At 41.2% G+C, this 23,128-nt stretch overlaps 1 protein-coding gene across 5 annotated transcripts in view; it reads right to left on the bottom strand.

The window, feature by feature from the left end:
- Nucleotides 1–23,128, bottom strand: part of MCTP2 (multiple C2 and transmembrane domain containing 2) — a 153,074-nt gene that overhangs the window by 1,412 nt on the left and 128,534 nt on the right. For 3 of the 5 annotated variants that reach the window (XM_038420090.2, XM_038420089.2, XM_038420091.2), the window contains 3 exons: nucleotides 10,844–10,953; nucleotides 6,703–6,812; nucleotides 2,111–2,208 (listed from right to left, as the gene is read on the bottom strand). In XM_038420090.2, coding sequence (XP_038276018.1) covers nucleotides 2,111–2,208; nucleotides 6,703–6,812; nucleotides 10,844–10,953 — 318 coding nt within the window. The other 2 variants (XR_006274660.1, XM_043493612.1) reach the window with 2 other exon arrangements.

Below are 23,128 nucleotides of genomic sequence, written 5' to 3'. Positions count from 1 at the left end.
CATTTCTTGAAACCAAAATATTAAAAGCAGATTTTTCTAATGAGATGCACGGAGCACTACCTGATCTCAGCAATGCCAGATAGACTGCTTTTTTTTTTTTCCTCACGTTAACCTATAAGTTTAATAAGACTCTCTTGGGAATGATAAAGCAAGTGGATCCCAATATTCAGTAAGGTCAGAGTGGTCTCAAAACTGTACAGAGACATGCTTTATCATTTTAAAGAGGAAAAATATTTTCCCGAACAGAAACAAAACAAAGATTTTCCCCTACTTCCCCACAGCAATTTCAATTGAGATATAATGGTTAAAACATCTGTGATAAATCCAAATGTGGTGTAATTCCCAATCACAAACTGTCCGCTGCATAACTGAACAACGCCCCCATTGAAATCATGAGATCTTACAAAGAGTACGCCACCTTTCCATACTTCTGTGCCTTTTGTCCAGGCCATGTGCTGCTGGCATACAGTAACAGGCTATGATATTAGGGGTATTTTTTAACTCCTAGTACTAGCAAAATGAAACAAAGGTGCTTTAGCAACATTTTAAGTGGAGCAGGCAGAGATGGCTTTGATATTGCCTAGGAATGGTTTTAACTAGATTCTTGTATCAGATGCCAAATGTATTCACTATTTTTTTTTTTTTTTTTTTTTTTTTTTTTTAGCATTTATGGCAAAACTCCCCTAGGATGGTATATCCCTTCATATGTGTTTTACCAATGCTTCCTCATAGAAAATAGCATCATCTTCCTTAGAGAGCTCAGTGAAGCTCCCCGAGGATGATGGAAACCATTCAGGAAAATGTTATAAATGTAAATCTTAAATACAACACAAATAGAAAAGCAGCTTATCTTTAAATATAAACATTAAAGGACAAGTGCAAACCATCTCTGCAAATCCAGTCCACTCTAGAACAGCAACAACAAAAATACCAAATACACTTAAGCTTAATGTCTCTATGATTATTTCTGTTTAGCTTCCCCCCTAATCTATAGAGATATTTTTCTCTAGCTATAGCACTACCATAAACCAATCTGGTGATCTCTCGAAACAAATGTCGTTGGAAACCTTTTCCAACTGTGTTTCTACCAGCTGCATTGACACCGCATGGAGACAATCATTTTCCAATCTCCAACAGAGTAAAATCACTATGGGCTAGATTGTGATCCCCTTATTTGCAGTGAGCAGCATCGCACTCTGCAAGTACTACTGCTTGAGTAAAAAGCTATTTCAGAGTGATTTGTGGGGGGGGGGGGAAGGAGGGCAGAATCAGGGCCCTTGGTTATAAGATTCTGGCCGATTATAAAGGATTGTTTCTTTTGTTTTATTTTGTGTGATTTGCCACCCAGTAAGACTATTTTCCTTCCACCGGGAGAAATAAATGGATCTCAACATTCTAAAAGACCCACTGTTCAGATAATTTAGAGCCAGCTGGACAAGATTATTGAATACAGTGTTTTTTAAAAAAAAAAAGACATGACTGAAGTGGGGGGAGGGGGATCGTGGCTCGACTGAAAGTTATAATTCCATGCTGGTAGAAGATCAATCTTCTTGATCACAGGTTATTTTATACAGATCTCAAGTCTTTGCGTCATAAAAGGTGAGCATAGCATTGTCCAAAGAAACCCTGTGTTCAAGGTGAGTGGGAGAAGAAGGAATTAGGATGGCAACTGGCCCAAAGCAGATCACAGCAAGCACAAAGTCATGGAATAATCCCCCCACTCCTGTATGAAGGGATGGGGAATGCAGTAAAACCCTTTGGATAGTTATCTCTGTCACTCAGAGAGATTGTATCCTCCCTCCTCCCCCACCCTCCACACAAGTATCAGAGCAAAAAGGTGAACAAACCAATAGTTCAGTCACCATGCTGTGCAAGTTCCAGATCATTTTTAAGTTGCTCTTTTCAGGATAAATTTTTCTTCAATCATCTTATGCTTCCGACAAAGGTTTTCAGCTCCCCTCTCCCTCACTTTCCTTGCCCCCTTTTTGGATTTTCCTGAAGCCTTATCTCTGTTATTCAAAATGCTTCGGCATTGTATTCCCCAAGCATAGTGCTGGCAGCTCCGAGTGCTGCTTGATGCCCCAGTTGGTGGCAGCCATTCATTACTTACCTTTTGAACATCAGATGGCACCCTGGAGAGGAAATCTAGTAACTCATTATTGTCAATGGCATAGGGATTTCTAAACTTCTTAGTAAATTTATTTATGCCTGAAAAACAAAAAAATAAAACAATACAAACCCAGTTTATTTATTTAGTTATTTTTAATTGCTCAGGCAAGTGGGGGGAAAACAGAAATTCACAAGTAAAAATGAGTGTGAAAACAATGACTTGACTTCAAGTCATGCACATGTTGCTGTCATGTGGAATCATTCACAAATTCACTCTTAGAAGGAAGGAAGGAAGGAAGGAAGGAAGGAAGGAAAGGGAATTACTATATAAAAAGACTCTGCTTTACTTGGATGATGAAAATCCCATTACCACACCAGCAGAGAGGCAGTGGCTGAAAAAGCGGAAACTGTGGAACCCAACAGCTTTTTTTTTCTTTTATTTTTGGGGGGGGGAAGGGGGTAGAGGTGGGGAATACATGGATTAACAGCCCATTCTGTTCTGAAATATAGCATCATTAGACCGAATGTGGTCCTCTCCTGAAGCTTGAGGGAAAATATAGGAGGTTGGAGGGTGAAGACAGAAATGGGACAGAGGAGGGTTTGTTTTTTTTCTTGTTTAGTTTGAAAAAGAAAGCGACTGAGGACCTCTACCCCACCCCCAGCATGTTTCATAGCTTTTTATCCTTTCACTGAAGAGCCAGATTGATTGTACTTTGATGCTGTGGGAAACTGTGAAAACTTATTAGGATTTTATTTTTTGATCTGACTAAGGTTGATAACTTTATTTATTAGTGAGCTGTAGCTCATGAAAGCTTATGCTCAAATAAATTTGTTAGTCTCTAAGGTGCCACAAGTACTCCTTTTCTTTTTGCAAATACAGACTAACACGGCTGCTACTCTGAAACCTTGATTTATTAAGCGTTGCAATGTCACCCCTAGTTTGCTCTGCAGAGATAGCCAAACCGTGCTTAGCTGTAGATGATCCCAGCAGTGGAATCAGGGCTCACCAGGTGTGCAGGGCAGATCATGATTTTCTTATCCCATAAAAAATTTCAGATATCAAAAAATTTTCCTGGCCTGAATCAGGCCAAAAAGTTACAACTCTCAAAAATGCCTGTGAACCAAATATCTGAAATAAGTTTAATTTGGGTGGATCAAAGAGTTTCACTTTGAGAATTCCAAAATGTTTTGTTTCAATGCTGACCATTTTTATTTACATATTTATTTTTCTTTGAATTACCTTAAATTTCAAAACAAAAAGTTGTTTCTAATCAGAAAAATCAGAACTTTGTTTAAAAAATGTTAAAAAAAGATTATAAAAATTGAGTTTAAAAATTATCAAAAAAGACCCTTTTCCATGAACAGTTTAAGTCTTGCAGAAATGGCATTTTCTGACCGGATCTCCTGATGTGGGTAGAAATGGAAGGTGTGAATCCTAAATCAGAGGGGGAGCACCATACAACTTTGATCCAGACTATTCTCTGAGCAAAAACATGAACAAGGTCCAGCATTGGTAGTCAGGAGCCTGGGCTTTATTCCCAGCTCTGACAGTGTCAATTTAGGCAAGCCACTCAACTTCTCTTTGACTCAGTTTCCCCATTTGGAAACTAGAATTTGTCATGTGGCTTATCCTTCTGTATAGTAAGCTTTTTAGATGGAAGGCTGAAATGTGCCATAGGAGAGTTAAGTCTTATTAGGAAAAGGAGAGTAAATAATAATGCAGCTTGAAAATTAAGATATTGGTATCCTATAAGCAAAGAAAGAGGTCACAAGCACCTAATCTAATCACAGCCCAAGTTAAAATTTCACCGTAGTTTCTCTGCACATGGTTTCAAATGCAATGACTTCCACTCTCTCCCTTGCTGCTCTCTCTCTCTCTCAAATGTACCTGCTTCAAATATGAATGCAGCTTTTAAGCTATATTGTTGTAGCAAAATGCCAATGCAATTTTCTGTATACCTGATTTTTAAAAACAGAAAATATCATAAGGTCCTTTGAGGCCTTGCCACAGGGTAGTTGTTTAACATGTATCATATTTGAAGGCCCTGTCAGTCTAGATGATGTTGACTGGATGTATAGCTTTGGTGTACTCTGGATGTCTTCCACATTGAGGCAGAAACATATTGTTACTGAACTTTTAGTTCACGGGAATTTCCTCTCTCTTTTCTTTTCATTCGCTCTTTTGTTGAATTCAATAATTCATTTTACTGTTTTTCTCCCAGCTCCAGCTTTTGAAAGTATCATCCACTCATTCTCCTCATATCCAGCCCCTAATGTTAGACTGACATTAGCGGATGATTCAACACTATAAAACTAATCAGGGTTGACCACTGTCCAGAAGCATACAGTTACATGATGGTGTGACATTGCAAAGTTGTTTGATGAGGCTACCCTGCCCTCTGGTTTTTGTTCTTTCACCCCTACCCAGATTTAGCATTGTAAATAACCAAGGAAATTGATGAAGGGTGACAAAAACATTCTGAGAAAAAAAAATCCAACTTTCTCTTATTACAGACATACATTAAGGGCCTTATTTTCAGACTATGAGCTCTATTAATACAGGCATAAATCTGCATACAAAAATTTTATTCCCTGGTTCCAAAATGCACACAGAAGTTGCAGCCCCATTGAAAATCAGGTCAGTAATGTGTGTACACCTGGATTCTCTATAATGGGCAGTGAGAGCAGGAAACTACACAAAACCCTGAACATTAGATCAAATATACCAGTAAAGTTGGGCATCTTCCATGGGAGCAGCAAAACACAATTACAATTTATTATTATTTTAAACACTGCATTGTGATTACACAAAAACCTTAAGAAATGTCCCTGACTTTACTGGATTTGGTCCAACTTCTCTGAAAGGATGTAAAGAGCTACAAGATTTGTTGAGAAGATCCAGCTGATATTTGGATACTTAACGGCTTTGAAAGGTTTAGATACTTCTTTCTCCCAACTTAGTCAGATCCTTCTCCTTTACCTCTTTATTGACCCCTCCCTTCCCATTCCTCCCTCAAAACTAAGCCCCCTCTTTCTAACTCACATCCCACTCCCGACAGCTAATGATATGCTGTCTGACAAGGGCAAGTGATTTCCTAGGTCTTACACATACACTGTGAGGCACTGGCCTGGGTGCTCCATTCCACAGACTCGGAAGCAGCCCCTAATACACACACACACACACACACACACACACACACACACACACACACACACACACCACTTTTTCCTGACCTTGGAACTCATAATAACTGAAAGGAAGCAGAGACTGCCAAACTTGCTGAGATACTCAGAAGGATTTCAACTGAGGCAGGAAGCCACTTATAAGGGCTGGGTCCCAAATTTTGTGAACCTACCAACAATTTCAGGTGTGGTTCAAAATGTGTACAGAAGTGTGGGCCGATTCCTATTTTCCTCCAATCCAGTCACCCATTCCTAAATGTGAATCTACTGTTATGTGTTCTTATCACCTCCTACAGACCAACCAGCTACTGAGCCACCTGTTCAATTCCCAAAATTATTTTCATACAACTGGATAACAACTCTGTGTCCATAGGCATGTCAACCATTTGCTTGTACATTTGCCCCCTCCCCCTTCCCTTTGACATACATTTATCTCTCTCCCTCATTTGGAATGCAACTTACAGGGGCATGTTTCATTACTTTAATTGACTAGAAAGAACCAAGTCAATCAAGTAATAGAAATGAATAATATTTCACCCAAATCATTTTTGAAACCAGATCCAGAAAAATACCTACTGGGTTATACAGTCCACCCTCTCAACTCTGCTATTGCAGGGCTACAGTACAATACATGCGTTAGTGCTTTGTCTAGCACAAGACTGAAATGTCTCCAGCAACAGGGCTTCTGTCACTTATCATGAGAGACTATACCACAGTCTTGGCACTGTCAGACAATTTTGAAACTTATTTTTTCCCCTCTTTTCTATTTTCAGCCGAGTAAAATTTAACCATGTACCTTCATACGACCCTGACCAATTCCTCCCCATCCATCTCCCACTCCAGAAAGGTGTTAAATGCCTCTAGCTATTTGCTGAGCACCCTCAACCTCCACAGAATTTAACATCTTGCAGGATTGGCCCTTAGTGTTTAAACCTTTCAGACACATCTTGTCAGTTCATAGATTCCAAAGCCAGAGGGGATGCTTGTGATCCCTCCAGGATGTGCCTCTCGCTTTTCCTTAATTTTCCAATCAGTTGTGTCGATCCACCAATGGGAGCTTGAGCATTAGTCTTTTAACCACTGTCATCTTATTCTGATCAGTGAGAGTCTAGACAACCCAATAGTAAAGATGCTGGCAGCATTTTGTCTACACTAAGGCTCCCCTTATCGTAACCATGAGAACATTTCAAGAAAAAGCTCAGAATAGGTAAATTCTTAGTGTACCAGCAGAAAGTCTGATCTCCAGTACAAATGTTCATTTCCACCAAGGCTTATGGAGTGTTTATTATCCTCATAGTGCTTACCCCAAATATTTTATGCCTGTAACACCAAGTTTAAAGATTTATTATTCCCATTTATAAATTAATATTGGATTCTTCCCATGCAAAGCCAATATTATGAAGCACTTACCCCAGATTAAAACAATGTACCTCAATGGTATGAAATACAAAATAACTGTCACTGCTGTCAATACTAAGCAGGCCAGGACCGACAGGAAAGGTACTGTCCAGTTGAATGCACTGTAAATAATAATAAGAAAACCTCGTCAGTGTTACTGATCTTAAATGCTGTCTATAATTTACAGCCCATTAAGAACTCAATGACTCCTTCTGCAATATTCAATGCATATAAATAAACTGTAAAGTAAATCACAGAGCCTTTGGAAGACAGATACAAAGATTTCTGCATCTGGGTGCTACAAAGGGAATAGTCTCTGGATTCTACACATCTCATTGCAGGTCTATTACTATTTTTATTTAGGGAACTGTCACAAGACAGCAGCAGTCCAAGTCTTTTCATGTCACCAACGTGCCTCAGACTTGTTCTGGAGAAGCAAAAGCAAAGATAAATTAGTGATTCAGTCACCATACTTATTTAGTCTTTGGTATCTTCTGAGAATGACAACATTTTCAGGCATGATACTCTCAGGTGAGGTGGACAATAATCCCTTAGGAACAAGTCTTAGAAGCTTAGTTCATTTCACTCAGGCCACAATGTAGCCCAGTTACTACTGTAGCCCTGTATGTCAGAGCTAGAGGTGAAATAACTGAAAGTTGCTATTTCTTGCCACTTCACGTTACCCTGTTGCCCTTGCACTATGCCTCTCTGATCTCTATCTACTTCCTGGCAGCAGCCGCTAAACACTGGGCAAACTGGAGTACAAGGCATTAGCTAAAGCATGAGTGGATTTACAGATGATGAAGATGTCATCAATGTAGCGGAAGTAGAGTAGGGGCATTAGGGGACGAGAGCTGAAGAAGCGTTGTTCTAAGTCAGCCATAAAAATGTTGGCATACTGTGGGGCCATGCGGGTACCCATTGCAGTGCCGCTGATTTGAAGGTATACATTGTCCCCAAATGTGAAATAGTTATGGGGACAAAGTCAGAAAGTTCAGCCACCAGGTTAGCCGTGACATTATCGGGGATACTGTTCCTGACGGCTTGTAGTCCATCTTTGTGTGGAAAGGTTGGTGTACAGGGCTTCTACATCCATAGTGGCTAGGATGGTGTTTTTAGGAAGATCACCAATGGATTGTAGATTCCTCAGAAAGTCAGTGGTGTCTTGAAGATAGCTGGGAGTGCTGGTTGCGCTGGTAGCATAGGGCCTGAGGAGGGAGTCTACATAGCCAGACAATCCTGCTGTCAGGGTGCCAATGCCTGAGATGATGGGGCCTCCAGGATTTCCAGGTTTATGGATCTTTATCACATCTTCATCATCTGGGCCCATGGAAAAGAAGCCCTTGAGGAATTCCACCAGGATTTCAACAATTTCCATCCCACCATCAACCTCAGCCTGGACCAGTCCACACAAGAGATCCACTTCCAGGACACTACGGTGCTAATAAGCGATTGTCACATAAACACCACCCTATATCGGAAACCTACTGACCGCTATTCCTACTTATATGCCTCTACTTTCATCCAGATCACACCACACGATCCATTGTCTACAGCCAAGCTCTACGATACCGCATTTGCTCCAACCCCTCAGACAGAGACAAACACCTACAAGATCTCTATCATGCATTCTTACAACTACAATACCCACCTGCTGAAGTGAAGAAACAGATTGACAGAGCCAGAAGAGTACCCAGAAGTCACCTACTACAGGACAGGCCCAACAAAGAAAATAACAGAACGCCACTAGCCATCACCTTCAGCCCCCAACTAAAACCTCTCCAATGCATCATCAAGGATCTACAACCTATCCTGAAGGACGACCCATCACTCTCACAGATCTTGGGAGACAGGCCAGTCCTTGCTCACAGACAGCCCCCCAACCTGAAGCAAATACTCACCAGCAACCACACAACAAAACCACTAACCCAGGAACCTATCCTTGCAACAAAGTCCGTTGCCAACTCTGTCCACATATCTATTCAGGGGACACCATCATAGGGCCTAATCACATCAGCCACACTATCAGAGGCTCGTTCACCTGCGCATCTACCAATGTGATATATTCCATCAAGTGCCAGCAGTGCCCCTCTGCCATGTACATTGATCAAACTGGACAGTCTCTACGTAAAAGAATAAATGGACACAAATCAGACGTCAAGAATTATAACATTCAAAAACCAGTTGGAGAACACTTCAATCTCTCCGGTCACTCGATTACAGACCGGAGAGTGGCTATCCTTCAACAAAAAAACTTCAAAAACAGACTCCAATGAGAGACTGCTGAATTGGAATTAATTTGCAAACTGGATACAATTAACTTAGGCTTGAATAGAGACTGGGAGTGGATGGGTCATTACACAAAGTTAAACTATTTGCCCATGTTATTTCTCCCCCCCCCACCCCACCCCCCACTGTTCCTCAGACGTTCTTGTTAACTGCTGGAAATGGCCCACCTTGATTATCACCATAAAAGGTTTTCCTCATTCCCCGCTCCCTGCTGGTAATAGCTCATCTTAAGTGATCGCTCTCCTTACAGTGTGTATGATAAACCCCATTGTTTCATGTTCTCTGTGTGTGTATATAATCTCCCCACTGTATCTTTCATCAAATGCATCCGATGAAGTGAGCTGTAGCTCACGAAAGCTTATGCTCAAATAAATTTGTTAGTCTCTAGGTGCCACAAGTACTCCTTTTCTTTTTGCGAATACAGACTAACACAGCTGCTACTCTGAAAACTTGCATTATATGGATCACCTGCGGGAGTCCTCACATCACGATGAAGGTGAAGAGAGTCAAAAGTGGACCACTCAGAACAACATCAGGCTATAAAATAAGATGATCTTCATCTCATATAAAAAATTTGTAGCAGGGGGAAAATATTTTTTAACTTCCAGGGAGGTATTAAAATATTAAGGAAAGATAGGGTGAAAGGGCTACCTCAATTATTACAAAACTGCATAGCTTAACATAAAAACAAAAACACAAAACACCTCAATACAGTTAAGCTCTTAAAAATCCCTCGGACTGCATAATCAGAATGAGAGAGCTCTGGCACAAACCAGACTGTCACTTTAAAAAAAAAAACCCCTAAAAAAATAACTTTGGTAGCAATTATTTAATGGTACATCATTTTTGAATTACAATGGAATTCCTTGGAAATTACATAGGGCATCCACATTAATACCAATGGGTTCTTTAAGATCATTGTTACCAAAATAAATACCAGAATTAATAGTGTTTAAGCACTCTGAGCCTTCCTGCCATGCAGCTGGACAGAACAGTACTCTGTTCATGGAGTGGAATACATCTCTTGGCCATTTCCACCACAGCTGGGATGGATGGAGTGGAACCACAACACATGGATTTGATATATTTTTAGCCCCGACTCAGCTCCTCATTTAAGTGTAACTCTATGACAATCACTTTGTGTTAAAGAGAGAAAAAAGTGAGGGTCAGTTACACTCCACTATGGGTGTAATTATAAAATACAGACGTGTGTGTGTGTGCGTGCGTGCGTGCATGCGTGGTGGGGGGCAGGGGTTATTTAGAGACACCCCCCACCTCCGTGCTTCCTGGTGTGAGGCATAAGTCATGTGCCTTCTGTTGTGACAAATGATAAAGGACCTCCTTAGGTTCCCTCATGGCAGCAGGAAGCCTAAACTGATACATAGACAAGCACTTCAAGGCACAGGATGGGGTGACAAGCAACAGATAAGCCAGATGTCCGGCCTTGGGGGGAATGATGGGAAGAAAATTCAGGCATTAATCCCCACCTAGTTCAAAGACAGAGGATGAACTCAACTGCACCTCTGTGACCACCTCCCTCCAGCAGCAGAGTCCCTGGACCCACAGGTCAGGGTTCCCCATTCCCTACCCTCATCCATAGAGGTAGATAAGAAAGGGGGCTGAGGGCAGCACACTGGGGAGAGTTGGGAACAGGCAGGGCTGCTGATAACTTTTGCCCTCTCTGCTTTTAGCTGTCTTCTGTGGTACCACTGCTGGGGAGAAGAAATGGAGCCAGGCCTGGCCGGGCTCTTCCCCTACAACTCCCAGCCACTCTCTGAGGGAGGAATTTATTTCTTTACTTATAGCTATGCCCCTTTGCACTGTCCTAAACATTTCAGGGCCTGGCAACAAAACATTCACTTACTTTTTAATTCTTTCTCCAAATGAGGCTATTTCTTCTAAGATGTTTTGAACTGTTATAACAATATCCTGGACCATGTGGATTCTTTCAATTAATCCCTTTTTCTCAGATTCCTGAAAAGTAAACCAAAATTGTATTTATTTTGCTAGTTTTATTTTGCTATATTTCCTAATGTGTTCATAGACAAAATAGGTATACAATAGATTTTCATATCCACACATGTGGATGTTCAGCTGGGAGCAGGAGAGAATACACACAGTAATTTGGAAGGAGGAGAGAGTACACACAGTAGTTTAAAGTATATATAATACATTTATAATATACAACATTACTTTGTGCATCTCCCCCCTCCACCTCACCCCTTCAGGTGAGCACAGGTCCTTTTCCAATACCCCAGTTTTCAACAGTGATCATCTACCCTACAGAGGCCTGACAGATAAATACATCTCATCCCAGATCTGCAATTCTTGCTTGATGTTGACCTGCACTAGACTTTGCATTGACAGCCCGATTAGGAGACGTGCTGAGGATCTGCAGGTGCTCAGAATCTTGCAGGATCAACCCCACTCAGAAGCAATTACTACTAAATAATATACACATTCTGCTAAATTGGGCGATGGTTTTCTGATGCAAACACAATATACCACACAAATGAGTTCCCACATTCCTTGCATGAAACCATTCTTCATCTAATTCCTTGCTCAAGACAGGATTCACAAGCTTCATAGCCTTATCCTTATCAACAGCCATTACATTACTCTATACACAAGTATGTGTCAAGTGACCAAATGTAAAGTTAAATTATTTCCAATCTCTTGGGTTGGTCTCTCCCAACACCCAGTATGCCTCCATCATTCTCGCTCAGTAAGTGTTAATAACCCAGTCTTGCTACAAAACAATATCAGACTTACAGGTCCATCTTTGAGCGTGTGATATGTTAACCTAATCATTTCTACTGAACTTCAGAACCAGGTAAGAGCTGTCCTAGAGATCTGATTTTCCTCTCTGATATTCTTTCCCCTTTTATCATGTAATGTGCAAATTTCTTTGTGATCATGGTATTGCTAATCCAATCAAACACTCTAATATGCTCTACTTCCCACCATATCATCTCTGCACACCTGTCTGTTCAAGACATAGCTGAGTCTTTTTGCCCAATCTGTTTTCAGCAACGCTTATTATACATGCCCTGTACAGACTCGTATATAACCACTGTCTTTGCTTCACAAGTATTTCCATGCAAAGCCAAAAGCATAGAGCATTTCCTCTGACTCAAATTGCTAAACATTATAATTCCACAACAAACCCTAAAGATTCCAACCCTCTCCAAAACTATGAACTTTGCCATTTTCACTGAGAATTCTTCAGGGTTTAGATTTTTGCTTCTGGTGGCGAAATAAGCTTACTGCTTATTTTAGGCCACAGGATTACAGGAAACCAATGTGCAGCAATAAAATGAAAGCAAAGAATGCATTAAAATCAGCATGGTTTAAATCAGCCATGGAAATCAGGATACAATTATCAGTGTTAACATTACATTTCTTTGCACACAAGATAGTATGGCTACAAACATTCTAACTAGAAGTGTGCAAAACATTCATTCTGTACAAAATTCAAACATCTGGGTATAGAGGCTTTTACATTGCATTTTGAGTGTCCAAGAATAGTCTAATTTGAGGGGGTTGGTGGAAATGTGTTTTAACCAATTAAAGCCCAGACTGGGGGGAGCCTGTAGGAGTGGTGCTACCAGCCCCTTGCATGTTCACCTATTTCCCCACTTACTAGAGCCAGATGAAGGTAATCTAGGGCCCCACACATACTCACACATGGAACATCCCTGTATTTCTGCCTCTGCACATCACCCTACCACCCTCTGCCATGTCCTTGCCCCTGGTTAGAGCAGATTGGTAGGGTCTACAGCCATCAGATCGAATGGTGGAAGGTTCATCACCATTTCCCTTTCAGCACTAGGTCACTTGGAGAGGAGTTTGTGTGTACCTGACACACTCCCTATCCTCAGCTCCTGCTAGAGTGATGTGATGCAAATCAACAACCTCTCAGTCAACAGCCACGTCTTCCTCCCCCTTTCCTCCAAAATATATTTTTAAACAACATGTAGTCCTTTTTTTCTCAAAGTAAATTTTAAACAAAAATTCATGACGTGATCACATTTAAATATTTGGATATTCCTTTTACATACAAGTCACTGTGCAATGAAAAGAAGTGGAATTTTAAATATCACATTTGAGTATGAAAAAGTACTTTCATAGAATTTTTAAAACAAAAAATGAATCTCTTGAATGTGAAATGACCCAGAACAAATAACCGTTTAATGACAAAACAGAAAAAAAAAACCCAGTCATTTTCACACAGGTCCAGTTATAACCTTGTTAGGGTCAGAATTAAATGATGTCATGGTTATTTTAAACTATTTCTACGCTGCTGTTATGCACCCTTACATACAAGTGGAACACAGAGCATAAATTCATGGAGAGCCAACCCAGTAATTATCTAGTTCTGTCCAACTTGTAGTTGGAGGGAAGGCAAGAAATTTCCAAAAGTGATCTTCCAGGGCAAGCCTACTCTTGCGGCCCAGAGTTGTAAGAAGATAATCTGGCAGCACTATCTGCATCATGCTGACTTTATTACACATCTCCGATTGAGCTACAAAATGCAGTGATAACACAGTTTAACACATACAACATTACTTCTGCTGCAGCTACCAAACTGCCTCTGAAAAACAAACACTGATTCATTCTGAAGGATATAATAGCAATCATATGCATTCCTTACCTAGCATACACGCATGAACACACACGAAGTCACTGCTAGATAGTGACATTTCCAATTTGTAATATAAACACACAGGACAGAAAAGTGTGTGTGTGTGTGTGTGTGTGTGTGTGTGTGTAATCTCGAAATAATTAACAAGTGCTGTCACTGAAATCAGATTCGGATTAGTGAGTATCAGGGCTGCTCTTGTGATGTACTTAGACACTGTAATGTTTTTGCAAGAATCATTTGAAAATTCCAGGATTTTTTTCTATGCCATCATTCTGTGTTACATACTTGGGGAGAGAGAGGGGGAGTGGCGATTAGTACCAGGACCCTAACTCCAGACACACACAGCATAACTCATTAAGTGACACAGAAGAAGATAAACGAGGCACAATAAAAGGCCTGATTTTCCAACATTCTTTGATTCTTGTGAGGTTCTGATCAGCCTCAGCTCCTATTGAAGTTGCAACCCACAGTATACTGGGCCCAAGAAATGATGCAAGACCGACGTTCTAAAGTCATGAAGATAGAGTCATTGGCTCTGGTGTGATAAGTTATATAGAAATAATACAGGCAATCTCATGTAAAAAGCTTTGTTGAGCATCAATAAAGTATACAGTTGCGTCCGATGTACAAGAATGATTCAAAGGAGGATTTCACTCCATACTCTTTCCAAAGTACACAAGGCTGAAGATTCCACAGCATTACACTCCTTTTGATATTATTGTACCATGACATTTTGTGGCCGGGGGTGTCTCAAGTCAATGTGTAATTGGCCCGTAAAAAAAGAAAAAAGTCTGGACACCCACGGTTTAAAACCTTAGCTTATAAGGTCTTTGTTTAACTTTAAATTTAAAATAAACTATCCTGCCTGTTTCCAGCAAATCATTTTTTCTTCAAATGAATAGTGAAATCCCCATTTCTTCAAGGCCTTTTTCTTCCCTATTTCTCAGCTGATTACAGCACTGTAGGTAGAATAAAACTAGTCTTCAGCCTCTGGGAAAGAATTAACACCATCAAAATAAACGTACAACTGTGAATTAATTATATAATCAGTATGTTACTTTAAATCTTCCATGCGTATCCTGATTTAAAAAACCCTTCATTTCTATACTAAATTGCATGAACAAAAACACAAAGGGGTCTTACAAAAGATTAACCATGTCAGGAAAAAAAAAGTTCAGCGAATTCAGAAATTAAGTCTTGTGTGTCCAACACACACACATCAACCTGAACTTAAAAAGTAAGATACAAAGCCTTTGCCCGTATAAGGAAAGGTGTTTCCACCTTTTACTCTTCATTAGAGTTATGGCCAGTGGTGAGCTGGAGCCGGTTCGCACTGGTTCGCTGGAACCGGTTGTTAAATTTAGAAGCTCTTTTAGAACCGGATTGTCCCACGAGGGACAATGGCCAAAAGTTTAACAATGGCCAAAAGTGGCACCTTAGGTGCCGACTCCGTGGGTGCTCTGGCGCTGGAGCACCCATGGGGAAAATTTGGTGGGTACAGAGCACCCACTGGCAACTCCCCGCCCCAGCTCGCCTCCGCCACCCTCGGTTTGAGTGCGAAGCCGCCACCTGCTTCTCAGCCCTCCCCAGCTTCCCTCTGAACAGCTGATTCGCAGGAAGAGGGGCAGAGAAGCAGAGCGGGGTGGTGCATTCAGGGGCAAAGGCAGAGCAGAGGTGAGGTGAGCTGGGGCCGGGCGCGGAGCTGCCAGTGGGTGCTGTGCACCCACCAAATTTTCCCTGTAGGTGCTCCAGCCCCGGAGCACCCATGGAGTCGGTGCCTAAGGCACCATTTTTGATGTGATCAGTGGGGAGAGCGGCCGCTCCCCCTGCTCCCCCCGCAGCTACACTACTCCACCCCTAGGAGCCAGAGAGACCTGCCGGCTGCTTCCCGGAGCTGCCCCAGATAAACAGCACCAGGACTCCCCAACTTGCCCCCAGGCAGGTCCCTCTGGCTCTTAGGGGCCGGGTGGGGTGGGCACCCACTACAGTGGCCCACGAGACCCTCCTGCCCGGTTCTGGGGGCAGACAGGGGAGGGTGGTGGATGGGCAAGGGTCCCGGGGGGCATCAAGGAACACGGGGGGTTGGATGGGGAAGGAGTCCCGGGGGTGGCGACCCCTCGTGGGGTGAGGAGGGAACCCATTGTTAAGATTTTGCAGCTCATCATTGGTTATGGCAGTGAATAATTGACCCATGTAAATTCACTTGAAGAGTTATGTACAAATCTCTCAACTTCATCTCACTGAAATTCAATAATTTCCCAGAAACTAAAAGGACAGTAACAAAAGAAATTTCACTTCAGCTTTAAAACTGATGAGAATGACTTCATTTTGAAATTGTGTGAAATATGAAGGGGGGAAAAATCTCTTGCAATAAACAGAAATCCATGACTGGTCAGATATGTTTACTAGACACAGACTTCCCTGTTGAAATCATTAGGAACTATAGATGCATAGATTTTAAGTACAGGAGAGAGACTGTTAGATCATCTAGTCTGACCTCCTGTACAACACAGGCCATAAAATTTCATCTAGTTATTCTGTGTAGCATATTGCAGGCTCACTGATGCAGCGCCTCTACAGACTCCAGGACCTGCTTGGGCCTTAAACAAGGCCATAGCCTGGAGAGTTGCCAGGCTGGAGCTCCCCAGCTCCTCTTGTCTTTCCCCAGCACTGCTCTGCATCAGGTACCTTTGCTCCTTCCGGCAACTAGGTTAATCTCCTCTCCAAGCTGAGAGAGACTCTTCAGCTCCTGGCCCCCCAGCCCGCTTATCAGGGCCAGGCGGGCCCTGATTGAGTTGGCCACAACCTGTGGTCAGCTATTCCCTCAGCTGGTCACACTCCTTTGGTGCCCAGCCACAGCCCTCTCCAGGGCTGCTTTTAATCCCTGTCCTCCTGGAGTGGGGCAGCTGCCCCACTACATTCCTGTATTGAGTCCAGTGCTTGTGTTTGACTAGCACGTCTTCCAGAAAGGCATCCAGGCGTACTTAAGACATCCAGAGATGGAGAATGAACCACTTCCCTTGAAAGTTGCACCAATGTTTAATCACCCTCACGTTAAAACCATGCACCTTATTATCTGTCCTTTAAATTTCTTCTTCCCATGGAAACTCCAATATAGTATGTGTTTGTTAATCTATTACATTACAAATCCAAGGACAGTTTCTAATGCGGTTCTCTAAGTGCACTTCTGACTCGTAGGGTAAGGTATGGTATAACAGACTTCAAGCTTGAAATCACAAACAATTCCTAAATGGCTTTATACCACTCGGATTTCAGTTTAGTTACATAAAACACTCATGCAAAAAAGAAATGTTGCATGTAACTTTCGTACAACTGGTATTCATCAACAGATTTTTGGCATGCCATAGCAAACGCATATATTAACCCAAGGGATGTTTGGGGGGAGGGAAGGAGAAGAGGATACAAAGGAAAAAAATTAATAGGGGCAAATCACAAAAAGAGTAATAAAGGGGTGAGATAGGCCTCCCCCAAATAAATAATAAATAAAAAATTCCATGAATGAAAACCTGGAAATTTTCAGGAAAAAAAAAAATCTGTTTGTGAAGTCTGACTAACTCTTGGGCAGGTTTAACTATCATGATCAACTTTTATGCAGAAGATAACCCAACCTGACATTGTCCTTGAAAGCGTAACATGGGTAATGCTTTAATGGGATTTGTCTAATGTACTAGGGTAAAATTTCTCCAGTGTATTAGAACAAACAGATTGACTTTAAAAAAATCCAAACACTCAGGCATGCATGGCTTCTTGCTCTGTTTGTTCTTTTGGTTTAAAAAACATGTTGTGGTTATTTAAAGAATGCAGACTTTACCATTGCTTGATTTCATTGTAACTGTCATGCACTATGCCATTGTATGGTGTTTCAAACTCATTTTGCCAAGAAAGATTCCCAAAGACCAATATATTCGCAGATGTGTATCCTTTGAAATCAAAAGGATTTGATGGATTATAAACCTCAGAGAATTGTCCCCAACTGGTTATTGACTGTAGAGGGGAGAGAATGAATCTCCATATTCTGCCAAGTCAAGATACTCTCAGTTGCAACAGCTGCCCTAATATTTAAGGAAGTTGTTTGTATCAACATGGGTTGATTGTGAATCTATGTAGGTTGATAGAAATTGGGCATAATCTAATCAGTGTAGTACATGAGCCTGTCCCAAGAGTAAGTTCATGTCATTTAATTAGAAGAATGCTTAGGCAAAAGAGGAAGTTTTGTATTTTAGGTCTGAACATAAGGTTCTTTGGTCATCTAGCAGCAAGTTCCATAGTCTTGGCCCAATTCCGGTGGAGGTTGTGTTTCCTCTCCTAGAAGTCTCTCCCTCTTGGTGGGCTGACCAGTTTCATTGTTCAGTGTAATAAGAGCTGTTGTAGGAAGTAGTGGTCATGGAGAGGGAGAGTCTCTCTAGTAGCTAGGATGAATTTCATGCAGTGCTTTGAAAATCACACGCAACCTTGAACTGACTCTGATTTGGTGCTTCTCTATTATGGCCTTTGAATAGACTGAAATGATCCCAGCAACCTGTGTTGCAAGACACTCTCTTGCCCTTTATTACATCTATTGTCTGCCGCTGGAGGATTCTTATTACTTAACAGAAGGAGGGGTAAATGTACACAATGCATGCCTAGATTTGTACACCTACCTCATACAATCCAAAGATGATAGGCAGTTTGTACAGTTCAGGATTTCGATTTTTTTAACACCATGCTGAAAATATGCCTGCCTGCCAATGGAAATCTGAATGTATCTGAATTAAGTCAATGAACAATAGAGAAAAGTATACATTCTAGAGTGGACATAGAAGGTCCAAATTATGCTTTTAGTTACAATGATGTGAATTCATAACAACTCATTCAAGTTAATGGCATTATTTCTGAGTGACACAAAAGAGAGCGCCATTGGCCTGAAAGGGGCATATTTTCAAAGCTAGTGTGGCTGTAACCACTGCTCATCATGCTGATCATATTGTCTTGCTGTGACCTTGTAGTTCCTCCCCCCGTCCCCATCTGTTTGTTGTATACACCCGTTGTCTCTTATTTTTTCCACTGAGATCATAAGCGCTTTGGGGTCTGGGGCTGTCTCTGACTGTGTGTTTGTACAGTACCTAGCACAATGGAACTGGACCGTCTAGGTGTTACCACAATATAAATATATAGTATAATAATAGAAACCACCTCTCCACTTCTGGTGTAAGAGGTTTTCAGGAGGAAAAGGGGCATGGCAAGACCAATCCCTGCACTCCCCTTTTGTCAAACTGCCATTTGGGGTCCATAGGTAGCCAGGTGTAACTTAGAGTGCTATAAAGGCTGCCATAAGTATTACCTGAACCAGATTAGTTCCCAAATGGTTCAAAATTGGGACAGAGTTTATTTAGGAGCTCCTTTATACTCCCCCTCTAAAGTCCTTGCCCCGAGCATAGCTTATCCAGATTGGAGGAGCCGGCCCTTACATTTCTATCTTGTTCATAGAAGTATTACTGCTATGTCTATAATCCATGGGGTACCAGTGTTCCTATAAATAACATCACTGAGAATTAGTGACAGGTTGAAATCAAGAGACACCATGATCTAGAGGGAGGATTCATGGCTTCTAAAGAAGCTATCATGCTCATAGACTCATAGATATTAAGGTCAGAAGGGACCAGTTATGATCATCTAGTTGACCTCCTGCACAATGCAGGCCACCAAATCTCACCCACCCACTCCTGCAAAAAACCTTCACCTATGTCTGAGCTATTGAAGTCCCTCAAATCATGGTTTAAAAGACTTCAAGGTGCACAGAATCCTCTAGCAAGTGACCTGTGCCCCATGCTACAGAGGAAGGCAAAAAAAACCCCAGGGCCTCTTCAATCTGCCCTGGAGAAAATTCCTTCCTGACCCCAAATATGGTGATCACGAAAACCTGAGTAGGTGGGCAAGATTCACCAGCCAGATACCCAGAAAGAACTCTCTGTCGTAAATCAGATCCCATCCATCGAACATTCTATCACAGGCCCTTGAGCCTATTTACCATTAATAGTTAAAGATCAATTGATTGCCACAATCATGTTAACCCATCATACCATCTCCTCCATAAACGTATCGAGTTTAATCTTGAAGCCAGACAGATTTTTTGCCCCCACTGCTTCCCTTGGAAGGGCTATTCCAAAACGTCACTCCTCTGATGTCTATGTCAAGTCTAAACATCTGATGGGGCAGTTTATATCCCTTTGGTTCTTGTGTCCACATTGGTACTGAGCTTAATATTCCTCTCCCTCTCTGGTATTTATCCCTCTGATATATTTATAGAGGGCAATCATATCTCCCCTCAGCCTTCTTTTGGCTAAGCTAAACAAGCCAAGTTCCTTGAGTCTCCTTTCATAAGACAGGTTTTCCTTCCTCGATATCCTAGTAGCCCTTCTCTGTACCTGCTCCAGTTTGAATTATCCTTCTTAAACATGGGAGACCAGAGCTGCACATAGTATTGCCAGATGAGGTCTCACCAGTGTCTTGTATAACGGTATTAACACCTCCTTATCTCTACTGGAATACCTCGCCTGATGCATCCCAAGACCGCACTAGCTTTTTGCACAGCCATATCACATTGGCAGCTTATAGACATCCTGTGGTCAACAATACTCCAAGTCCTTCTTCCTCCTCCATTACTTCTATTGTTGCGTTCCCAGTTTAACACTAAAATTCTTGTTATTAATCCCTAAATGCATGACCTTACACTCTCACTATTAAATTTCATCCTATTACTATTTCTCCAGTTTATAAGGACATCTGGATCCTCCTGTATGATATCCCAGTCCTTCTCTAATTGGCAATACCTCCCAGCTTTGTATCATCCGCAAACTTTATTAGCACACTCCCACTTTTTGTGCCAAGGTCAGTAATAAAAAGATTAAATAAGATTGGTCCCCAAAACAATCCCTGAGGAACTCCAATGTAACCTCCCTCCACCCTGACAATTCACCATTCAGTATTACCCACTGTAGTTTCCCCTTAACCACTTCCATATCCACCTTCAATGTTCATATTGATCCCCATCTTTTCCAATTTAACTAATAATTCCCTATGTGGCACGGTATCAAACGCCTTACTGAAATCTAGGTAAATTAGATCCACTGCGTTTCCTTTGTCTAAAAAATCTGTTACTTTCTCAAAGAAGGAGATCAGGTTGGTTTGGCATGATCTACCTTTTGTAAAACCATGTTGTATTTTGTCCCATTTACCATTGACCTCAATGTCCTTAACTACTTTCTACTTCAAAATTTTTGCAAGACCTTGCATACTACAGATGTCAAACCAACAGGCCTGTAGTTACCACATAACTTTTTTTTCCTTTCTTAAAAATAGGAACTATGTTAGCAATTCTCCAGTCATATGGTACAACCCCTGAGTTTACAGATTCATTAAAAAATCTTGCTAATGGGCTTGCAATTTCATATGCCAATTCCTTTAATATTCTTGGATGAAGATTATCTGGGCCCCCCGACTTAGTCCCATTAAGCTGTTCGAGTTTCGCTTCTACCTCAGATATGGTAATATCTACCTCCTTATCCTCATTCCCATTTGTCATGCTACCATTATCCCCAAGATCCTCATCAGCCTCATTAAAGACTGAGGCAAAGTATTTGTTTAGATATTGGGCCATGCCTAGATTACCCTTAACCACCACTCCATCTTCAGCGTTTAGCAGTCTCACTTCTTTCTTTGTTTTCTTCTTATTTATATGGCTGTAGAATGCTCTTAATTCTCTTTCATTACATGATCAGGTGAAACATCCTTGTCTATCAGACAGCTAGTATTAAAACAGCATTGTTAGCACAAGAACACTCTTTGTAGCTTATTGTACTTTCAAGCCTTTATCATCTTTAGTCTTCAGTGATATTAATGGGAGATGTGCAAATATATGTGACTGTTAAATTGAAGGGGTGAAAAAAAAACTAATGCAATTGTTTTTACCCTAAGGAATGAAAACAATGAGATGATATTGTCTTGAGTGACCTTTCCTAAGTATCGGGATATATCGTCTTACATAATAGACTCTTGGTTCATGTTTCAATTACTGACCTTTACTGTGGAGAAAATTAATGAAATTTTCATTGTAAACCACTTGTACAAATAAGATTCATACGGAAGGTTTCCACATGCTAAATCTAAACAAATGGAAATGTCAGCTGTTTGCTACTGGATGAATCTGACTTTTATTTGTTTGGCTGGAACCTTTCCGAACTATGCTTGTAAAACTTGGTGTATTTTTGGTACCAACTAGTATAACAGAAATTTTCTTAAAAAAAAGAAAAGGAGTACTTGTGGCACCTTAGAGACTAACAAATTTATTAGAGCATAAGCTTTCGTGAGCTACAGCTCACTTCATCGGATGATGAAGTGAGCTGTAGCTCACGAAAGCTTATGCTCTAATAAATTTGTTAGTCTCTAAGGTGCCACAAGTACTCCTTTTCTTTTTGCGAATACAGACTAACACGGCTGCTACTCTGAAACCAGAAATTTTCTTATATCAGAAAAAATGCCTTTTTTTTCCTTTGGGGATTTCTTTTCCAAGCATAAGACACTTTATATTTCTTGGAAGTTAATAAATAACTCTGCTTGCAGCCATAGCCTTATTTGATCTGATCCCATTGCATCTCACTAGCTAAGCAGGGCTGTGATACTCACTATTTGGATGGGAGACCCCCCCAAAGCAACAGGTGATGCTGCAGGAAGTGGAGTTGATTCAGTAGTGAACAGTTTTCCTTATTTATCTATGGTAACTTATATGCCCCCTGCAGTATCTGAGCACCTGCCAATCTTTAATGTATTTAACCTCAGTACACACCTGCGAGATGAGGCAGTGCTATTATCCCCGTTTTATAGATGAGGAATGGAGACACAGAAGCTAAATGACTTGCCATGCAGGAAGTCTGTGGCAGAGCAAGGAACTGACCCTAGGTTAGTGCCCTAATCACTTGACCATCCTTCCTTCAAGTTTCTGCTGAACCAATTTCCAAACCTGGTACTGGCAGCAATTTTGTTTTGTCTCTTTTGGAGGAAAAGAAAAACTAAGATCCTGACAACCTGAAAAATAAAAGATTCCATGCCACTTCCAAAAGAGTATTACAAAATCCTTATGAGTTGTATGTAACTTTTCTATACCTTTGTATTGGAGAGTGAAAGATGCCACAGTGATGTAATTTTAAAACAATCCCCACTCCAGACAGCTATAGCCTGACAGACCCCAGAGTTGACATGATGCAGTCTGAAATCTGCATCCAAGATGGCAAGGATCCGAGAAGGCATTCATCCACTGAGCAGATTGTGCCAAAGGGACGAAGCATTCTTATCTTTCACAGTCTTCTGTGTCGGCATTTGTGGGGAAAGGAGGAGCTAGCAATTAAGCCTTGTCATTTTCAAGACTGATCGTTTAGGTGGAAGGGAGTTAATCTGCTCTTCTGTTTTTGAACTAAGCGTCTGTGTGTTTATAATTTGTAAATAGTTCAT

This window comes from Dermochelys coriacea, chromosome 10 (assembly GCF_009764565.3).
Source record: "Dermochelys coriacea isolate rDerCor1 chromosome 10, rDerCor1.pri.v4, whole genome shotgun sequence".
NCBI classification, from domain to species: domain Eukaryota; kingdom Metazoa; phylum Chordata; order Testudines; family Dermochelyidae; genus Dermochelys; species Dermochelys coriacea.
This window is presented reverse-complemented; position numbering and strand designations above follow the sequence as displayed.